We start from the raw sequence: 18,313 nt of genomic DNA, 5'->3' as shown, positions 1-18,313 counted from the left end.
CGATTGGTTGTCAAAAGGTCCAAACGGTTAAAAAAACACGGCATTTTTCTCATGTACTAGAAGAAGGGGAAGAAAAAGGCAAAGCAGAGAGGGTGTAGATGATATTTTTTTCGTCGATTTCCCAGTCTTCTCTTCTGCTTTTTCTCTTTCACCCTCTGTTGGAACCAAACAAAACCAAACCCTAACCTTCTCCGCTTGTTTCCCCAGAAAATCGCTTCGTTTCTATGGATTCTCCCAGAAATTTGCTCCTTCTGTTTGTTCTTCTTGTCTGCACTCTTACTGTGGCCTTCGCCGGAGACATAGTTCACCAGGATGACATCGCTCCGAAGAAGCCTGGCTGCGAGAACAACTTCGTTCTGGTAAGACGTCCTACTTCGATCCACTTCATTCTCGTCTTTCTTTTTCAGCTTTCTTGTGCTTTCTTAGGTCTCGGTTTGGTTGCTGAGAAAACAGAGAGGGAAAGTGGAGGAAAGTGAATTTTGTAATTTTTATTTTTATTTTTGTTGTTCTGATTTTTAAAAGGTTGAGAGAATTTGACACGATGAGCTAATTTTGCTTTCTGGTGCTTTTCGAGTGGCCAAAACAGTGTTTATGAGTGACGAAAAAAATTCAGATTCCTAGGCTTGATTCCTCTTCTTATACTTGCATTAACCAAACGAGGCCTTGTTCTTCTGTTTGATTATTTGTTGTTTAAGCTGGTGTGAGTGGAACGTAATTTTGCGCAAATATTTTTTGGCTTTTGATTTTGGACTTTAATTGAAGCGTGTGTTCTTCATCTTTTCCCTTTTTGGGTTGAAGTATGATTTGCGGTTTGTTGATTATCATCAATATTCCTCACTACTTGGACTCAACTTTTTGGTTTGTTTAAATACTCAGTTGTTTTCTATTTTTGGTGCAGCGTACTGAATTCTGTTTTTGTTTTCCCTGGAAAATTAATTTAGAAAGCATGGCTTTGTTTATATATATATATATATTTGTGGTTTAGTTGTTAATCCTTCAGGTCTTGTGATGGATGATGATTTTTCAAATGTTTTAATTTCAGAAACAGACTTCCTAGGTAATATTTTTTTGGTGGTTATTTTCCCTTTTTGATGGTTATTTTCCCTTTTTGATGCTATCTGAGTTGCTGCAAGATTTGAAATGTAAGAGCCTTTCAAAGCCAATTGTATGTGCCAGACTTTTTTTTAAAAGAAGAAAATGGGTTTAGATAAAGCTCTAGCCATACTAAGATGATTCTTGTGGAGGAGGCATGAATATGTTGAGCCATTTCTTGTTTTATTAACCCTTTGTTTTATTCCACAAGGAGAATCTGTAATTGTACTCATAATCCGCTTTGATTTCATAGGTAAAAGTACCAACTTGGGTTGATCATGAAGAAGGGAATGAATATGTTGGTGTTGGTGCTCGATTCGGTCCTACCTTGGAATCAAAAGAGAAACATGCTAACCAAACAACACTCACTCTTGCAGATCCTCCTGATTGTTGCAGTACACCCAAAAACAAGGTTTTCTTTGTTTATATTTTTCTGCATTGACTAGTTGAATTTCTAGTGTCTAACTTACATGCTCACCTTGTGAAGCATATGATGCAAAGATTGAAAGCTATGGATTTGTTCATTTATTCCTCAGGGTTATGATTTGGATTATCTTGCCATTTGTTAGCTAACAGGTGAAGTCATCTTGGTATACCGAGGTAACTGCAGTTTCACAAACAAGGCAAAGGTTGCAGAAAATGCTGGTGCTTCTGCAGTTCTCATTGTAAACAACCAGACAGGTATGTAGGTGTATGTGTATTTTCTCTGATGTAGTCAAACACGTTCCATACCCACATCTCTTTCCATTCCTCAGCCATCTGCGGGTTTTTCTTAAGTCAGTATGGATTTCACTTATATTACTGCTGATGACCAGTCTTGGAATGATTATCCTTAAAGCTCCATTTTGCATTTGAAACAAGTTGATCAAGTGAATTATATTCCAAAAGCCTGAATTGCCTTTGTTTTTGCAGGAAAAAATAGTATTGGTACTTTGTTTATTAGAATTCTACACTTTTATAAAATGCTGGAAGATTAACTTCTTTTTCAACTTGGGGATGGTAGTTTATCAGAAATGAGTTTTTCTGCTATGAAAAATAGTGGACAATATTATATTGAATGGATACTGATCCAGATTCCCCTGTTGTCTGATTACAAAATTTATCCTTCCATCTTGTCGTGACTTTAAGTTTGTCAATACCTGTGGAAGCACTTAACAGTGGAATTTATTTTTTGTGGATAATGCCTAAAAAAATAATGTTCATAGTTATTTTATATATTATTGGCTGTTTCGTTATTTTAGGGTGCTGGTAAGTATGTCCATGGTTATGTGAAAAGGACAACTTGTTGTAATGGCTGTCTGTAATGATAATGAATGGTAGTAACAATAGACCTAAACCATGTTAATTTTGTCAATTAAAACTCTTTGGTTCTCATTCTGCAGAACTTTTCAAAATGGTTTGTGAAGCTAATGAAACTGCTATAAATATAAGCATTCCGGTTGTCATGCTTCCACAAGATGCTGGTGCCAGCTTGGAAAAAAGTTTAAAGAACAACTCTTCAGGTATGCTTTCCCTTATTCTGCATGCTTTCAAGGTTTCAAAAATATTTCAAATATTTTCTTTAATTCACCATTGCTTTGTTGTTCAAATAGTTTCCTTGATTGGTAAATACCTGATCTAGCATGCAAACTATTTTCTGTAAACTGTTAATTATATGGTTCCCTATTCTTCAGTTGCTGTTCAGCTATACTCTCCAAAGCGTCCACTTGTTGACATAGCTGAGGTGTTTTTGTGGCTCATGGCCGTTGGTACCATTTTATCTGCATCTTACTGGTCTGCATGGAGTGCCAGAGAAGCAGCTAATGAGCAGGACAAGCTATTAAAGGTAAACTTCTCCTTAGTTACTGTTATTTCCATCTCTTTTGAGGAGGGAACTCCTTACTCATGGGTTAAGAATCCTTTCTGAATGATCCATTTGTTCTTCCATTGAATGTATGGACTGTTTTTTTTATCTTGTAGGATGCTTCAGATGAGTTTCTAAGTACAGAGGGCACTGGTTCTAGTGGTATGGTGGATATCAACACGACATCAGCAGTTCTTTTTGTTGTGATCGCTTCATGTTTCTTGGTTATGCTTTATAAACTTATGTCGTTCTGGTTTGTTGAGGTTCTGGTGGTTCTGTTTTGCATTGGTGGGGTAGAGGTACGTCTATCTAATTTATTTATTTTTTTCCTTTGGGGTCCAATTCCTTCATGTTACCCATGCTCAAGTTACTGAGACAAAGTTTTCTAGCTAATTCATCTTTCAAAAAGGGGGAAAAAGGAAAAAGAAACGGTGAAAAACTCTAATAAAAATTTCCAGCATATTTTGAAGCAACTTGATGATAAGTGGAAACTCTATAATTAAGTTTAGGCAACATGATATTATAATCCCTAATTGTTTTGAAAATTTCAAGAATATTCCAGGATCCTTCCAATCAAGGTCAGATTGAGAATATGTTCCCCATTTTTAACATCTCTCTTCTTGAATTTCATTTTTCAAATTACCATGATTTTTGTCACCATAGGCTTCCGTTCCTGCACCATTTTTTATTAACTGCAACTTGAAAAATGCTGTTTCCGTTCCTTTGTTGAATTCTTAAGTATAATTTTGAGATAGTTTGGTTTCTGAATTGTTCTTTCTATTTCTTTAAACTCTCTTTTGCAATGAATGCCAATCCATGTAGTCTCTTTGTGTTCACAGGGCCTTCAGACTTGCTTGGTGGCTTTGTTATCTTGGTAAGAAATTCTTCTTTCGTTCAGTTATGCTTTTCAGGAAACTCCTGAATTATAAGGTTGGTTGTCCCTACTAAATTGATTTTGGTCAGGGTTCATCTCAACTTCCTGTTTTGCCACCAATTGGCTTTCCAAGAATTTGGCATTATACTGGTTCTTAAAATGGTCTCAGGCTTGGGTCTTCTATCGTGTTTAGAATTGCAAATGGTTGGAATAAGGCTTACTGTCTCCAGCTTTTCCTTTAGTTAGGTCCTCGCATCATCATTCTATTATTCTGTGAACAAACAATCTCTTTAAGAAGGGAAAGGTGGAAACCTTCATTGAATCACATTCATCCACAGGTTATGTGGTATCGTTCCTTGAATATGTGAGCTATTTTGCTCCTATGCATGGGTCTTAGCCTTTGAACCAAAATTCCCTTCTCGAATTTAATTTATCTCCAAGGAACTGAATTTTGTGTCATTTTGATCAAAATCCTCTGGGAGTTTCACTTTCTAAAAGAAACGGATACTTAACATTCTATGAATTTGGTCCAAGGGTTCTGAAGTTTCTCAAGGAGTTTCAGCGTGGCTTGAGAAAAACAGTGTTTTGATTGAACAGTTATCTGTTTTCTAGAGTGGTTCATTGTTTTTGGTATCATATTCATTCTCCTTTTGCTAGTGTTACCTTGGTGAATGATTTGTTTATGCCTTTTGAGAGGTTTTGGAAGTTATGAGACTGACAAGTAAACAAATATAGTTTCAGATGGTTTGAACAAGCTGCAGAATCATTTGTTAAGGTGCCATTCTTTGGAGCCGTCTCATATCTGACTTTGGCTGTGTCTCCATTCTGCATAGCATTTGCTGTTGTTTGGGCAGTTTTTCGCCGCATCAACTTTGCTTGGATTGGACAAGATATCCTTGTAAGCACAAATATATCCATATCCTAAATGCATGAATTTCTGATTGCTTATCCATGCCTATTTGGTCCATTTAACTTTTGGTTTTTGACAGTGCTAGTGTCAGACTGGCAGTCTTTTTATAATGATATCAAGAAAGAACCAAAAGTTTCTTTTCCTAAGAGTAGGATAGGTAAGGTGAATATAAACCTCCTCAAAGCACTGCTTTGAAAATAAATGCATTGGAACTGCATTAGTTCTTTGAAAGTGAAAATCTTGTTCATTTAGGATGGCGATCAAGAATATTAACATTTGAGAACCGTGTATTTCAAAGTTTAAAATTTATTGAATTTTGGTAGGACACATATCAAATTGAAATATTTGTTTCAAGTAAGGTTTTTTAAGTACTTGCCAAAAAAGAAAGGTTTACAATAAATTGTCTGCTTTATCTTTCTGACTAGTTTTGACATAATGTCAATCATAGTAAAAACAAAACCCAATCCCTGCTTTGTTAAGATAGAACTATGATGCTCCAAAGCCAGGGATGGACTCAATTTTAAAAAAATGGTGCCTTTTAACATGGTTTGTCTATCTGAGACCATTGAAGCTTGCGATGACAGCATAGGGACATGGGTAATTTGCCTCATAATGCACAGCTAGAAATTTCAGCTCCTTTTGAAATTATAATACCATCACTCTTTGTCGGTTCCCTTACAGGAGACAATAATCTAGATGATTGAATTTATTTTCCATTTTATTTTTGTAGTTTTTGCTTGTGTATTTAGTCATGTTTTTCCAGATATGGAAGTTGTGTACTCTTTATTATGTTGCTAAATTGATCAAAATGGAATTTCTATCATAAGGATGGAACATGGTTACCTATGTAGTGGAAAACATTTATTTTATGAATATTTGAGCTAAACGATCAAAATATTCTTCAATTTGTAGAAGTAACCTTCATATTTATCAAATTGTAAATATAGCCTTAAGCAGACAAAAATACCCCTTATTTCATAAAAACTGCTTCGAAGTGAAATGGGTATAAAAAAGTTTGATGGAGATTTTTGTCCAGAAAAGATCATTCTTTTTGTTTTGAAAAAGTGATGATCATTTTTCCAAAATGGGGATTATTTTGACCGGTTAGTGCTCTTTATAAATTCTTCCCCTCACTGCAAGTGGAAATGGTTTACTAGATAGAAGAGTTGAACTAATAATTTTAATTATTGTTTTTCCAGGGTATTGCACTCATCATCACAGTTCTTCAGATCGTTCGTGTTCCTAATCTCAAGGTGATTGCATGAATTTTATCCTAAATTGCTGTTAATGGACAATTATCCATGTCTATTCTTGACAATCTCATCAAAGATAACACTTCTATTTGTTGGTTTTGTAATTGTCTTCAATCTCTGTATGTAGATATTCTGCATTCTAAAACCTTTAAAACTCCATCTGTCGTTGGTTAAAAAAACTATTATTATTAGTCCTTGTTTTTGTTAGGGTTAAGAGCCAAGCAAATTATGTATGCCTCATTGGTTCTAGTTTACAAATTTTAGGCATGCCCTCATCCTTTAAGTATTCCAATTAAACAGTTGAATATCCAATAGAGATTGAATGGCTTTACATGGGATTGTTACGAGTCCTCCTTACAAGATGCGATTATTGGTGCAAATGGAAGCCATCCCATACACTACCCCCAAAGTCTGGTTTTATGAGTTTTTAGGAATCGACTTCATTTCTAATCTATCATTGTGTTAATTACTTATATTTCCATTAATATGTAATCCAATCAATGGATTTGTACCTTTGAAAAAACAAGTTGCACATGTATAGAAAGATATAAATGCAGCTATTCAGGTTTGATGGATTATTCAAACATGCCCTTGGTGAATACTTGACAAGATCTCTCATTCTTGTTGATATAAACAGGTTGGAACTGTTCTTCTCAGTTGTGCGTTCTTGTACGACATCTTTTGGGTTTTTGTTTCTAAATGGTGGTTCAATGAGAGTGTGATGATTGTGGTAAGTAGTTTCTCCAAAACTTGTTAGCCCACCAATACATTTGAAACGGCTGATGTTTGGTACTTGAGATCTCTGCTGCCCAATTACAGAATTATGTAATTGTGTTTTCTGTATAGGTAGCTCGTGGTGATAGGAGTGGGGAGGATGGTATTCCGATGCTACTGAAGATCCCGCGAATGTTTGATCCTTGGGGTGGCTACAGCATCATTGGATTTGGTGATATTATCTTACCGGGACTGCTTGTGGCATTCTCACTAAGGTTTGATCACTGTAATAATCTTTATTTTCAAAGAAGTATCGTCAATTTTGTGAACTTAACATTGCTTTTTTTCCCCCAAATTATCTAGAGCCCATTTTGGAGTTTAATATGAACGTTTAGGATTGAACCCAAACAAGCTTTAATCAAAGACTGAGTTTGGGCACACTACCTCGCCAGAGTCTGCAGAAAAGAAAGAGTCAAATCATGTGATAGGCCTCCTAACTAGGTGTAAAAAAACAGAAGTTTGACCAGATTAAATGCCCAATTGACACAAATTTTAAGCTATACAAACAGTAATTGTGGGCAAACAAAATACCTATTCAAAAGGTTAGGGTGTTTATTCTGTGAAAAATAAGTGAAATGCATGGCATTTTAGGCTAGAATGCTTGGGTGAGGAATCTAACCAATGATTTGGTTTAGAGGGTTTCTGCTGTAATTTTCTTCTGTTTTCTATTGTTTAATTTAATGCTTCAATTTTTGGGACGTGCTTTTAGCTTTAATGAAAAGATTTATATTAAAAAGAAATTGGAAGGGAAGAAAGTTCTAATCAACTCATTTGGATGGATCATTGGTTCAGGTATGATTGGTTGGCAAAGAAGAGTCTCCGAGCAGGATACTTTGTGTGGGCCATGACTGCTTATGGTCTAGGTATGGAGGAAAAAAAAAACTGTTCTCTCTGGACATTAAACAGTTCTCGAGTTTACTATTGCCATTGTTTTCAAGTATCTATTGCTATATTGAAACCGGCTAAACATGTGGATTGATATATGGATTTTGCATTTTTATACAACTGTTTCTATTCCATAAATGCTACAATTTTTTATTTATTTTTAATATCTTTTTAAGTTGTGTTTTTCATTCTTGTGCAGGACTCCTCATCACATATGTGGCCTTGAACTTGATGGATGGGCATGGCCAACCAGCTCTACTCTACATTGTTCCATTCACACTCGGTATGTAGTGATAATAATACGCTAATGAATCATTTTCATTCTTAATGCTTTTCAAAGCTAAGTCTATGAGAGTTTGTTTGGCACTGCTTTTGGATAGCACTTTTAGCACAAAAAAATGTCCTTAAAAAGAAAAATAAAGCATTTGATAAAATTTAAGAAACACTTAAAATACTAAAAAGTTTGTACTACTTCCTAAAGAATCACTTGAATGGTGATCCTTCCAAAAATACTTAGAAAATACTTTTAAGCTAAATTTGGTTCATGGAAAGTTTGAAGGAAAATACGAGAGAAAGAAAATAAGGAGGAAAAGTAGAGGAGAAGAAAAGGTGAAAGAAAAAAAAAAAAATTTTTTTATATATATTATTTCAAACTTATTTTACATTTAACTTTTTTTTATAAAGATTAAATAATTTTAAAATATATAAGTTTCTTACTAATTTTAATTATATTTAAATTATTTTTTTTAACATTTTTTTTTCTTTTCTTAGTACTTTTTAAGAAACCAACATAGGCTTTGAGAAATACTTGAATTAATTCAAATATGAGAACTAGGTATCTTGTGCTTTCTAGGGGATGCGGAAGGAAGTGTCATGTTCTTATCCGAGTTTTTGAGGAATTTATTGACAAGGGGTTGTCACCTTGAGTTTTTTCATTTTTTGTTAACTTAATCTTTGGTTCTAAATTCAGGCACCTTTCTGGCATTGGGAAAGAAGAGAGGCGATCTCAAGACTCTATGGACAAAAGGAGAACCCGAAAGGCCATGCCCGCACATCCAACCTTCTCAATAGAGTACCTACCTCACCCACTCTCTACTGTAACAGTAGCTAAATTAGTTGTTAGTAAAAAACCCCGTTGTAGGAAAACTACTTGTACAAGTTCTCTAGGAGATGTAATATCGGTGCAAAGCTCCTTATTGTGACTATACACCCTTCTAAAAATAGCCCCACTTGTTGGATATCAAACTCGAACACAGGGTGCCCCATCTGAAAAAATCAATAAAAAGAGTAACCATTCATAGGTTTCCCTACCAGCAATATTTTTCTATACGAGGACAGGAATGGCCGGCATTTAATGTTGGTAAATTACAGACTATAAGCCATGGCATGGCCATAGCTGGGTTGGATGGATATACCTGGACATTCTGGGATTCTGAAGATCTAAATTTCTAGGGAAAATTATAAACTAACAACTTTCAGAGAAGACGAAGGCTATCAAAAACTAGTATCATTCTCACTTCCAATGATAAATGGATAGAACCATGAATCAAAATAGTTCACTCTCTTTCATTTAATACTTACAAACTACAAAAAGAAGCTGAAGCCGAAAGAAAGCATTCATAGCTGAGCACAGCAAAAAAAAATTTGGTCAAAATGGAAAAGACAATATCTGAAACTTACATATATGATGATTCACATCAATATGACCATTGCCAGCTCTGATTGCCATAAAAAACCCACATGTTTTTATAACTAGCGAAACAATTGCTCCAGCTGCTGCCCGCCCTGAAACTTGCATTCTATGACCCACATAATTCACAGATCATTTCATGCCCCCGATCTTTTATCCCTGTTCACACCGATAAATCATTGATAGGTTATTTGATTAAAAGGGGCATTCGAAAGAATGAACCTCATCTTTTAAAAACATAAAATACAACTTCATTTGGACAAAAAAATTTAATCCTAATATCATGTCAAACACTAACTGAATAAAAAGTTCCAAGGATGAAAATTTCAAAACGAGATTATACACCTAATTTTTAATACATTTTAGTAGTTTTTACTAGTATGGATATTATGTCATGCCCTTTAATCAAATATTTCATTATTTAATGAGCTATGATGAGAGTGTTTAATGACATGTAATATTAGTCTTGTAGGCTATAATAGTATCCCATTTGATAGAATAACTTTCCACTTGGAGCCTGACCCAATGAATACAATTAGGCTGGTTTTTAAAAAGTTTTCAATGTTTAGTTCTTAGAAAAATACTAAAAAAGGGAAAAAAATATTATGAAAATTATTTTAAAATATCAAATATTATTCTAATCTTTATATAAATGAAAACAAAATTAGTAGAATGAATTTAAATAAGTACATAAAAATAACTTATTAATTTTAAATTTATTTTTAGTTGTCCTTCATTTTCCTAAGAAAAATATATAATTTTTTTTCTTGTATACTCCACTGAAAAGTTGAGAGAAAGGAAATTAAATAATTGGGAAGTACATTTTTCCTAAATTTTTCTCACCTTTATCTAAGGAAAATTTCTTAGCATTTTCCCTCATCTTTCCCTCAATATTTTTTCTTCACCTTTTTTTTTCTTCATGACATCCAAACATTAAAATAAAAAAAAACAATTTTTTTTTAATATATATATATATATATATTTTCTTTTCTTAAATTTCCTTCAATACTTTTCATGAAGCAAACTTAACCTTAAAACATAGGTAACAAATTTGGGCGGGGCAAGAGATGGAAGTTGGGGCAAAAGAACCATTCGGGAATTTTATTCAGAAGTTTTACTAGTCTTGATATTAGTGAATCATTCACAACTCATTACCCACAAAGGCAACAACTAATCTGCAGGATTTCCTTTTTAATTTCAGATAATATTTATCATAATTATCATGAACAATTGAGAGACTCATCAAACCTGATTTAAACATTCCAAAACCTACAGTTTGATAACATTACTCCAATTCCAAAATAAAAGCCCTCACATTTGAGGATAAAATCATAAAAATGGCATATTGGGGAAAAGAAAAATGTATAAAATGAAGCAGTTGATTAAAGGGAAAAAAAATAAAAATAAAATATGGATGCACTTTCACCCTATATTTGGTTTTTACAAAATTTACAGGGGAAATAAAAAATAAATTTAAAAGTTAATAAATTATTTTTCATACTTTTTAAAACTCATTTAACATATTTATACTCTTTTATATAAAAATTAAATAATTTGAAATTATATAAGTTTTTAACTAATTTTAATTATATTTGATTTTTTTTTCATACTTTTTATGATAAACCAAATGAGAAATTTCTTGACTTCTATTTTTTTATTTTTCTTTACTTTTTATTTCCTTGGAACTAAACATAGCCATTGTTTTTTCTTAGTATTTTCCTGGACTAAGCACAGCAATAATGAGTATCACAATGAAACCTGAAGCAATTGTAAGTAAGCAAGGGAACAGTAAAGCAACTTACATCTCTACTTAAGGAGCCATTCCCATTTATGGGCTTCCTTTCTCGCCCCAAAGATAGAATCTCTTGCATTCTTTCTGGCCAGTCTGAATTCAATATGCGTTCAAAATCCTCCACCTCCCTGCTTCGATAAAAGCATATGCACAAAAATAAGCAATACACACAGGATCTTTTTTCAAGGAACGAAAGTATAACTATGAACTCATTACCGTGGGTCTATTTGGCAATGTTTTCAAAAACAGTTTTTAGAAAATAGTTTTAGAGAACCATTCTTAAAAAAAAAAAAATTAATTAATTATTTTCTCAAAAAACAACCCATTTTCATAAAAATTCTAAACAAAAACTGTTTTTTTTGTTAAAAGTTTGTTTTTCTAAGTTTAGAGAGAACTATTTTTAAGAACAATCATTGAACAGATCCCATGATTCCCAACCACCAAATATACTGGCTTGCTAACACCTGACCATGACACCCACCTCAAGGGCTTTGAACCCCATGACACCATTCATCATCCTTACCAACATGCCAAAGTTTGGAAGGCACTCAAATGGAGGGCAGTATGTGTGTAGATTTGTTTTCTTCACTAGCGACTCAAAACACTCTTTACTGGTAAAATTGACAAAGTTTGAATGGAAAAGTACTAGCGAGAAACAGGAAGTATAGGATTCTTCTAAACCTCATCGAATATTTCTAACTCTCTAGATGACATATACTCAAATTTTCCAATGATTTACTCTCCACAAGTTTGGTTCTCCAAAGCCAATAGCTTCTTTAGATGCTTGTTTACTTATGGTAATGACTTGAACTCTCCACATAAAGTAAAAACTACAATTTTGCAGCAATATTCATTGTATGAATATACTCTAATATTATCAGGCTCACCTATCAATTTTTTCCTGAATCGCAGGATCAAATTCATCATCAATATCACCATCTTCAAAATTGGCTTGAGGTGAAAACATGTCATCCTGAATATCTTGTAGTTTTGACCTCTCACTGGGACTGGACTGCAAATTATTGTTGATTTCCACATCATGATGTACAGACTTCAAACAATTTGACTCCTAAGAAAGAAGAAAGTTGTAGTAGCTCTTAACAAATTTAATATAATGCATGCGTCGAGTTTCATTGACTCCTGAAAAGACAAAAAAAAGGGAATAGCAAAATGGCAGTACTGACCTTCTTGTGGGTTGTTTCGATGGCATGGTTTGATGAAGTGTTCTTTTGTTGATCTTTTCTTCTCCGGTTTTTCTTTTTATTCTTAGAAGTCCCAACCCCCTTGGAATCTGTGAAAAAAAATTCCCTTACCTCCAATGAGGCCTTCAAAAGGAAGTGAAAAGGAAACAAAAAACTTAAGAGGATATGTTTTACAACCATGTTTCTCAAAAGAATCAAAGAAGCTTTAGCAAGCAGTAGAAAGTAAAGTATGAAACCCAGGGAAGAAATACTACTAAAAATTACAATATTTATAGACATTAATCTATTGATTGAAACATCCATTGGCATCACAATCTTCAATTTTTTTTGTTTTCTTCTTTTTCAAACAAAAAAGAGAACCATATAAGTTAGGATTGAGCAGCCCAAACTTAAGCTCTTCTTCAACTTCAGGTTTTTCTTTTTGAAGGAAAATGAAACTTTAATGAAGAAGACTAGGATGAGTAGAGACAAGACTTGATAATACCTTCATTTCCTCCATTAATAAATGACAAAAGATCATCAACTGAACGATAATCCACACACTCTTCTTCAACTTCAACATTCTGAAACATACAGAAGGCCCAATTGTCAGCCAGCTTTGAATATATGTACAGGATGAGTAACATAAGGCACATGGAACATTACTTTTTTTATTTTTTCTTGATAAGAGGCACATGGAACACTACAATGCAATGGGTTTTCTGTTTCTTTAGCTTTTGGTTCTCCTTGTACTTTCGTTGTACTTGGATTGTGCCTCCTCTATTGCTAGGTGGCTTTTTATATATTTCTTAATTGCCTATTGAAAAGAGAAAAATATACAGAAAACTTCATAATTACCTTTAGTCTTTCTCTCTCTTTTAATTCTTTCCTCTTCCTCGCATACAGCCGATTCAGAAGTCGGATCCGTGGATCATCAGTTATGTTTTTCAAAGGCTCCAACTTCTCTTCCTGTATCAATCACGACTGTATTAATATAATAAAAGAGAAAAAAAACAAGCTAAGAAGAAAGCCATAAACGCTTCTCACCTCTGTAAGATCATCAGGTAAATGAAATGTTTCACGTATCTCCTCTGGGGTTTTCCCTTCAATCATTCGTGCAAGTGCACGGCTGGTAAGATCAACCAAAGGCTTCAATTGGAGGCTGTCAGCAGCAGATGTCAACTCACATAGCCTCTTTGTATCCATTCTAATGAACTTCTCATCAAAAGATTTCCGCTCCTATGCCCAAAAAATGGCCAAAAGGTCAAACATAGCTTTGCTATTCAAACTAGCAAAAGAACATCTAATCAGAAAAAGAAAATGATAAGTTAGATATGTGCAAACCTTGTTCGAGCGTCCTATTACTTGATGAAAACGGCAGTAATCAAGAACTAAGCTCAACATGACGGGATTAACTCTCTGTGGAAGAGTTATAGCATTGTTCTTCGAAGAACCCATACCTCTTTGTATTATTTCATCACATATCAAGGGGCAAAACATGGCCACTTCTTGTTCTACTTCTTGGATTGAACCATCAGCAGTCTGGAGCCAAATGTAGGACTTCATCATCTGAGAATGTATAGCAGTGCCATTGTAGCTTCAGAATCATCAATCACTCTTAAAAGACCACAAAAATTAAATAGGGAAATTTATCTTTATATCAAACCAAGAAGCAATTGAGGCAACATATTAGGGTAAGGTCCTAGATACCATACATCAAAGAAACATATATCAAGGTAAAATGGTGGATTAGGATCCTACCAGACCATATTATCAGGAAAAACACATGAACTGAAGCAAATATATATTGGTGCATCCATCAACTGAGTAAAATATAGATCGATGCAATGGTGGTGGTTTCAAGTACTACAAGATCATAATATTAATGCACACATCAAGTAGGTAAATGGAAAAAAAGTAACAATGTAGTTTAGGGTCAAGACCACCAATTAAGATAGATATACATCGAAGGCAACATGATAGAAGTCTTGCCAGACCATATTATCAACACAAGCCCCATCCCAACTATTTGGGATCAGCTTTATGGATGTAAGTACATTCATTGAGGTTTTTGATGAGAGCTAACCTAAGTGCACATAAACTCAAAGAGAGTACCCAAACATAAGAAGAAATTCACAACATAAGAGTAACAAAAAAAAAGGGCAAGTTTAAAAACAAGGTAATCAAATATTAACTTTAAATCTACATTCATAAAAAACATTGCACTGGCCAATCAAATATGGGTGAAATGCTTCATAAAAGAGCATAACTAACTTACCTCAGGTTTGATGACTGCCGTATCAACTTCTGCCATTTGACAATAATTTTGAGTTCTTATGTAATTGTATGTCTCGGAAGCCTTTTTTTAGCAAGCTGAGATTCGCAGACTAAGCAGAAGCACAACAAATGAAAGCTTAAATGTTTACTAGGCCTTCCATGAGGCTACAACAAAATGACATATTTCCCAAACTCATGAAACATAGATATCAACATTTCTTTTTGTAACTCTTCTTCCAATTGCATCATCCAACTGGCAAAGAAAAATTTGGCATCCAACGTTGCTGAGGCACAGAATCATCAAAAGTAAACTCCCAACTGTACATAAGCAAATGAGGAAAAGAAAATAAATTAATCTCTTAACAAGGTTCCAGGCCTTTAAAGAACAAGAGTTCAAATGCAACTAATTTGAAGCCAAGAATAACATGAATGAAGCAGAAGACGAAAAAGGTAAAAACACACAACCATCTGACTGATAACTTAGAAATCACAACTTAGTCATTGAAACCCACCATACAAGGTGTTGTTAAATGTGAATTCTTCCAACATTGACAGATTGAAGCTAAAGTTCTGCAATCCAAATCTACATAAGAAACAGGGAACTACCAGTTTAATAATTAAAAACTTATCTACTTAACACTCATGCTACTTTCTTAAAAATATACATGAAGATAAACAGGCCTTTTGCCTAAGACTTATGTATGAAGATTCAGAAGTGCAGCTTGAACCATGATAGTAAGAGAAATAAAATGTTTTAGGTAATTGAAACTCAAAAATCATAAATAACAGAAGATTTTGAACCTCATTATCAACTGCCATAATATAAGTATATAACAGTAAAATCTGACACTCTTTCAGACTGGAACCACCTTTCATGGTTCCTAATTCAATTTCATCTTCATTTAAGGATAGAATTTCCTTTTTGAAGACTAAAAGGACAACAGAACCATGTCCCTTTGTCAGGAATCAGAAATGAAAACCTGGGAAGGAGACCATGGAGTTTCGTTGTGGTTGAACTGATGAATGTGATAAATTACTGGTTACCAGTTCATGCATTCTTCAAAGCACTAAACATTTATTAAAAGCATTTATAGTTCTTTTTCTTTCAGATCAACTACAATAGCCTGGAGGCTGCATGCCTTCCTAGTTTACACTAAATCCTAGATGTTCTCATTCTCTCTGCCTCAACCACCGTCCTCAAATGTTAGTTTTCCCCAACTTGGTAAACTTGAAGCATGCCACTTCTGAATGTTGAGTCATTAGCACACATGGTCAAACCACCCTAATGAATTTCTATGATATTGTTGTCAGCTGGTGATAAACACCACCCCCACCCAACACACACACACTAGTCATTCATTTATTCATCCAAATTCTTTCATGGCTCATCTGAATGCATTCAGCCTTCCTAACATCTGCATTCAACCTCAAGCTCATTTTAATAACAAATTACTTGACTACCTACATTTTATATCATAAAGCACCTGGCCTGAACCTATATTTCAAACTTAAAACCTTACCTTCAATTTGTCTGATACAAGCTGATTACACAGAACCTAGAAGCACCCCTCTACTTCATCTATACTTCTCCCAGTCTTTTTTTCAGATACCATCCTGCCCTGATTCTATAGAAAACATCCTTCTTATTCTCTCTCCCCTTATGGATTATGGACAGTGATGACAAAAAAAGGCAACTGTTGGGTATATCTAGGTCACCAACCTTAAGTTTTTCTCAATTTAATGACTGTTTGCAAAAAAAACTTTCCATATTCTGAGTCTTAGAGCCACTTTCCCAACTTTACTTAACACTTGTAACTTTTCGCTGAATTAAACCTATACAATTAACAAACATGTATCACTTAAACCAAGTTAACAATAAGGACATCCTTTTCCAACAAACACTTTGTACGAACAACTCCTCCAGAGAGATTGCGAAACTGGCAATAATTAATGAGAAGAAAACATTACTGCTCTTACAATCAGTCTGGTTGCTGAGAAAATGCAATACCGGAGGACAAAAAGAAAACCTAACATCTTAATTGAATTCTTCACTCACTCCCTTCGCTTGTCCTCTCCGTTTTCTCGGTAACCAAACAAAAGGCTTAAGAAAATTACCATTACCAAACAACAAAAGAACTCTCAAATAATTTCCAAAAAAAAAAAATTCTTAACCCTAAGCAGCGCTTCCAATGCAAACTCAAATTACGAACAAACAATAAATAAAAGGAAATACGCAAACAAAAAGAACTTCCAAAAAAACATATATCCATTAAAACAAACAGGAACTAATGCTGAGAACACAGGCTATGATGAAAGCAAATGTGAAGAATCCTGAATAAGGATAATGATCCACATTTTCCAGAAAGACTGATTCAATTACAAAAAGCAATTAACAGATTGACGAAATATCAAAGCATGATTTCATACACAATTATTACCTGTGCGAAGAGGCGAGATTGGAATTGTAGAAATCGGAGAGCTTTGAATTGCAGAAATTTGGCGGGTGTCGGCGAACCACAAGGAAAATGGAAAAAATGAGAGAGAAAGTTCCAGAAATAATGAAAATCTTGAGAGAGAAATATAGAAATATATATTTCTTTGTATATATATATACATTTCTTTTTTTATATTTGAGCTTTTAAATAAAATTTATCATTGAAAATAACCTAATTTATTTAATAATTCTTTTAGAAAATTTTTCTAAAAGATTAGAACATTTTAACTTAAAAGGAAAGAGCGTATAGTATTTTATTTATTGTTTAATGTATTTTGGAAAACGATATGAAAAAATAATAATATTTTTTTAAAATTTATAAATGTTTTGTATGTCCTTTTTTCATGTGTTTCGGATTTGGAGATAGTGGTTTTGAGGTGTGGAAGCGCCACGTCATTGTCGTGAAAGATCAAGCCTACTATAGTCTATATCTATTTTTCTACCCAAGTGTGGCATCTAAAAAAAAAAAATCCTCTGGCTCCTTGGGCTCATAATGAAGACAGATTTATCAAATGTTATTAATAATTTTTTATATATTATATTTTATAGTAAATTTAAATTGCTGAGAGTGATCATACAAAATGTTTATAATATTTTTAATACTTGAGTAAAAAAAAAATTCAAATATTATAAATATTAAAAATGTTTACTAAAATCACAATCAAACATATTCTTAATAATTGAAAAACTTCGTTCCCTAATTGCTATAATCTTTTTTTATATTAAAATTGATAATTTTATATTTTTGGCAATAGCCACTAGTGGGCCACATAGATCACTTGGTTCGAGTTCCTTAACCTCCTATGGTTAGTTATTGTATTTCTTGCTGTTAATGGTTGATATATCAATCTATTATCAAGGGACGTATTTAATGGAATAGTTTTCTAATGCATCTTATAAACAAGTACTTCAAATTTCATTTAATGCTAAAAAAACACTTTGAATATATTGTTTACCGATCTTAAGTGTCATACTTTGTTCTTTGAGTGCATTAAATCAAAACTTATATATCATTAATGCATTTTTCAATCCTAACTTATTTTTATGCTTAATTGAATCTAAAACTCTGCTATGAACTTATAAATTTATTCCTTAAAATTTAAAACAATTGAATAAGTAAAAAATGAGACATCTCTTTAGTGAAAATAATAGAAAGTCTAATGGAGTCAAAAATCAAATGTTATTTCCACATTAAAATTAAGTGGATGGCCCACTAACCTAGTATTTAGCCAATTAAAAGAATACCCA

General features: G+C 33.5%; 2 protein-coding genes across 4 annotated transcripts; one reads left to right on the top strand and one right to left on the bottom strand.

The window, feature by feature from the left end:
• LOC100258476 (signal peptide peptidase-like 4) lies at positions 1–8,944 on the top strand. Its single transcript, XM_002274690.4, has 14 exons — positions 1–359; positions 1,346–1,504; positions 1,662–1,773; positions 2,475–2,594; positions 2,766–2,917; positions 3,052–3,234; positions 3,775–3,809; positions 4,545–4,707; positions 5,919–5,972; positions 6,610–6,702; positions 6,819–6,961; positions 7,539–7,609; positions 7,831–7,914; positions 8,602–8,944. The coding sequence occupies exons 1-14, from the start codon at positions 225–227 to the stop codon at positions 8,700–8,702; spliced, it is 1,605 nt and encodes a 534-aa protein (XP_002274726.1). The 5' UTR covers positions 1–224; the 3' UTR covers positions 8,703–8,944.
• Positions 8,945–9,173: 229 nt separating this feature from the next.
• On the bottom strand, positions 9,174–17,170 carry LOC100265362 (SKP1-like protein 21). 3 transcript variants are annotated; one of them, XM_019225625.2, is made up of 11 exons: positions 17,010–17,168; positions 15,084–15,154; positions 14,573–14,889; positions 13,639–13,863; positions 13,342–13,533; positions 13,153–13,263; positions 12,800–12,878; positions 12,298–12,404; positions 12,001–12,182; positions 11,124–11,241; positions 9,174–9,480 (listed from the first exon to the last, which is right to left on the bottom strand). In XM_019225625.2, the coding sequence occupies exons 3-11, from the start codon at positions 14,606–14,608 to the stop codon at positions 9,475–9,477; spliced, it is 1,056 nt and encodes a 351-aa protein (XP_019081170.1). In that variant the 5' UTR covers positions 14,609–14,889; positions 15,084–15,154; positions 17,010–17,168; the 3' UTR covers positions 9,174–9,474. The 3 variants fall into 3 exon arrangements, with proteins under 3 accessions (XP_019081170.1, XP_010661799.1, XP_010661797.1); XM_010663497.3 differs by lacking the exon at positions 15,084–15,154 and having other exon boundaries at positions 12,001–12,125; positions 17,010–17,170; XM_010663495.3 differs by lacking the exon at positions 15,084–15,154.
• Between the last annotated feature and the right edge of the window lie 1,143 nt (positions 17,171–18,313).

Source organism: Vitis vinifera, chromosome 15, assembly GCF_030704535.1.
Source record: "Vitis vinifera cultivar Pinot Noir 40024 chromosome 15, ASM3070453v1".
NCBI classification, from domain to species: domain Eukaryota; kingdom Viridiplantae; phylum Streptophyta; class Magnoliopsida; order Vitales; family Vitaceae; genus Vitis; species Vitis vinifera.
This window is presented reverse-complemented; position numbering and strand designations above follow the sequence as displayed.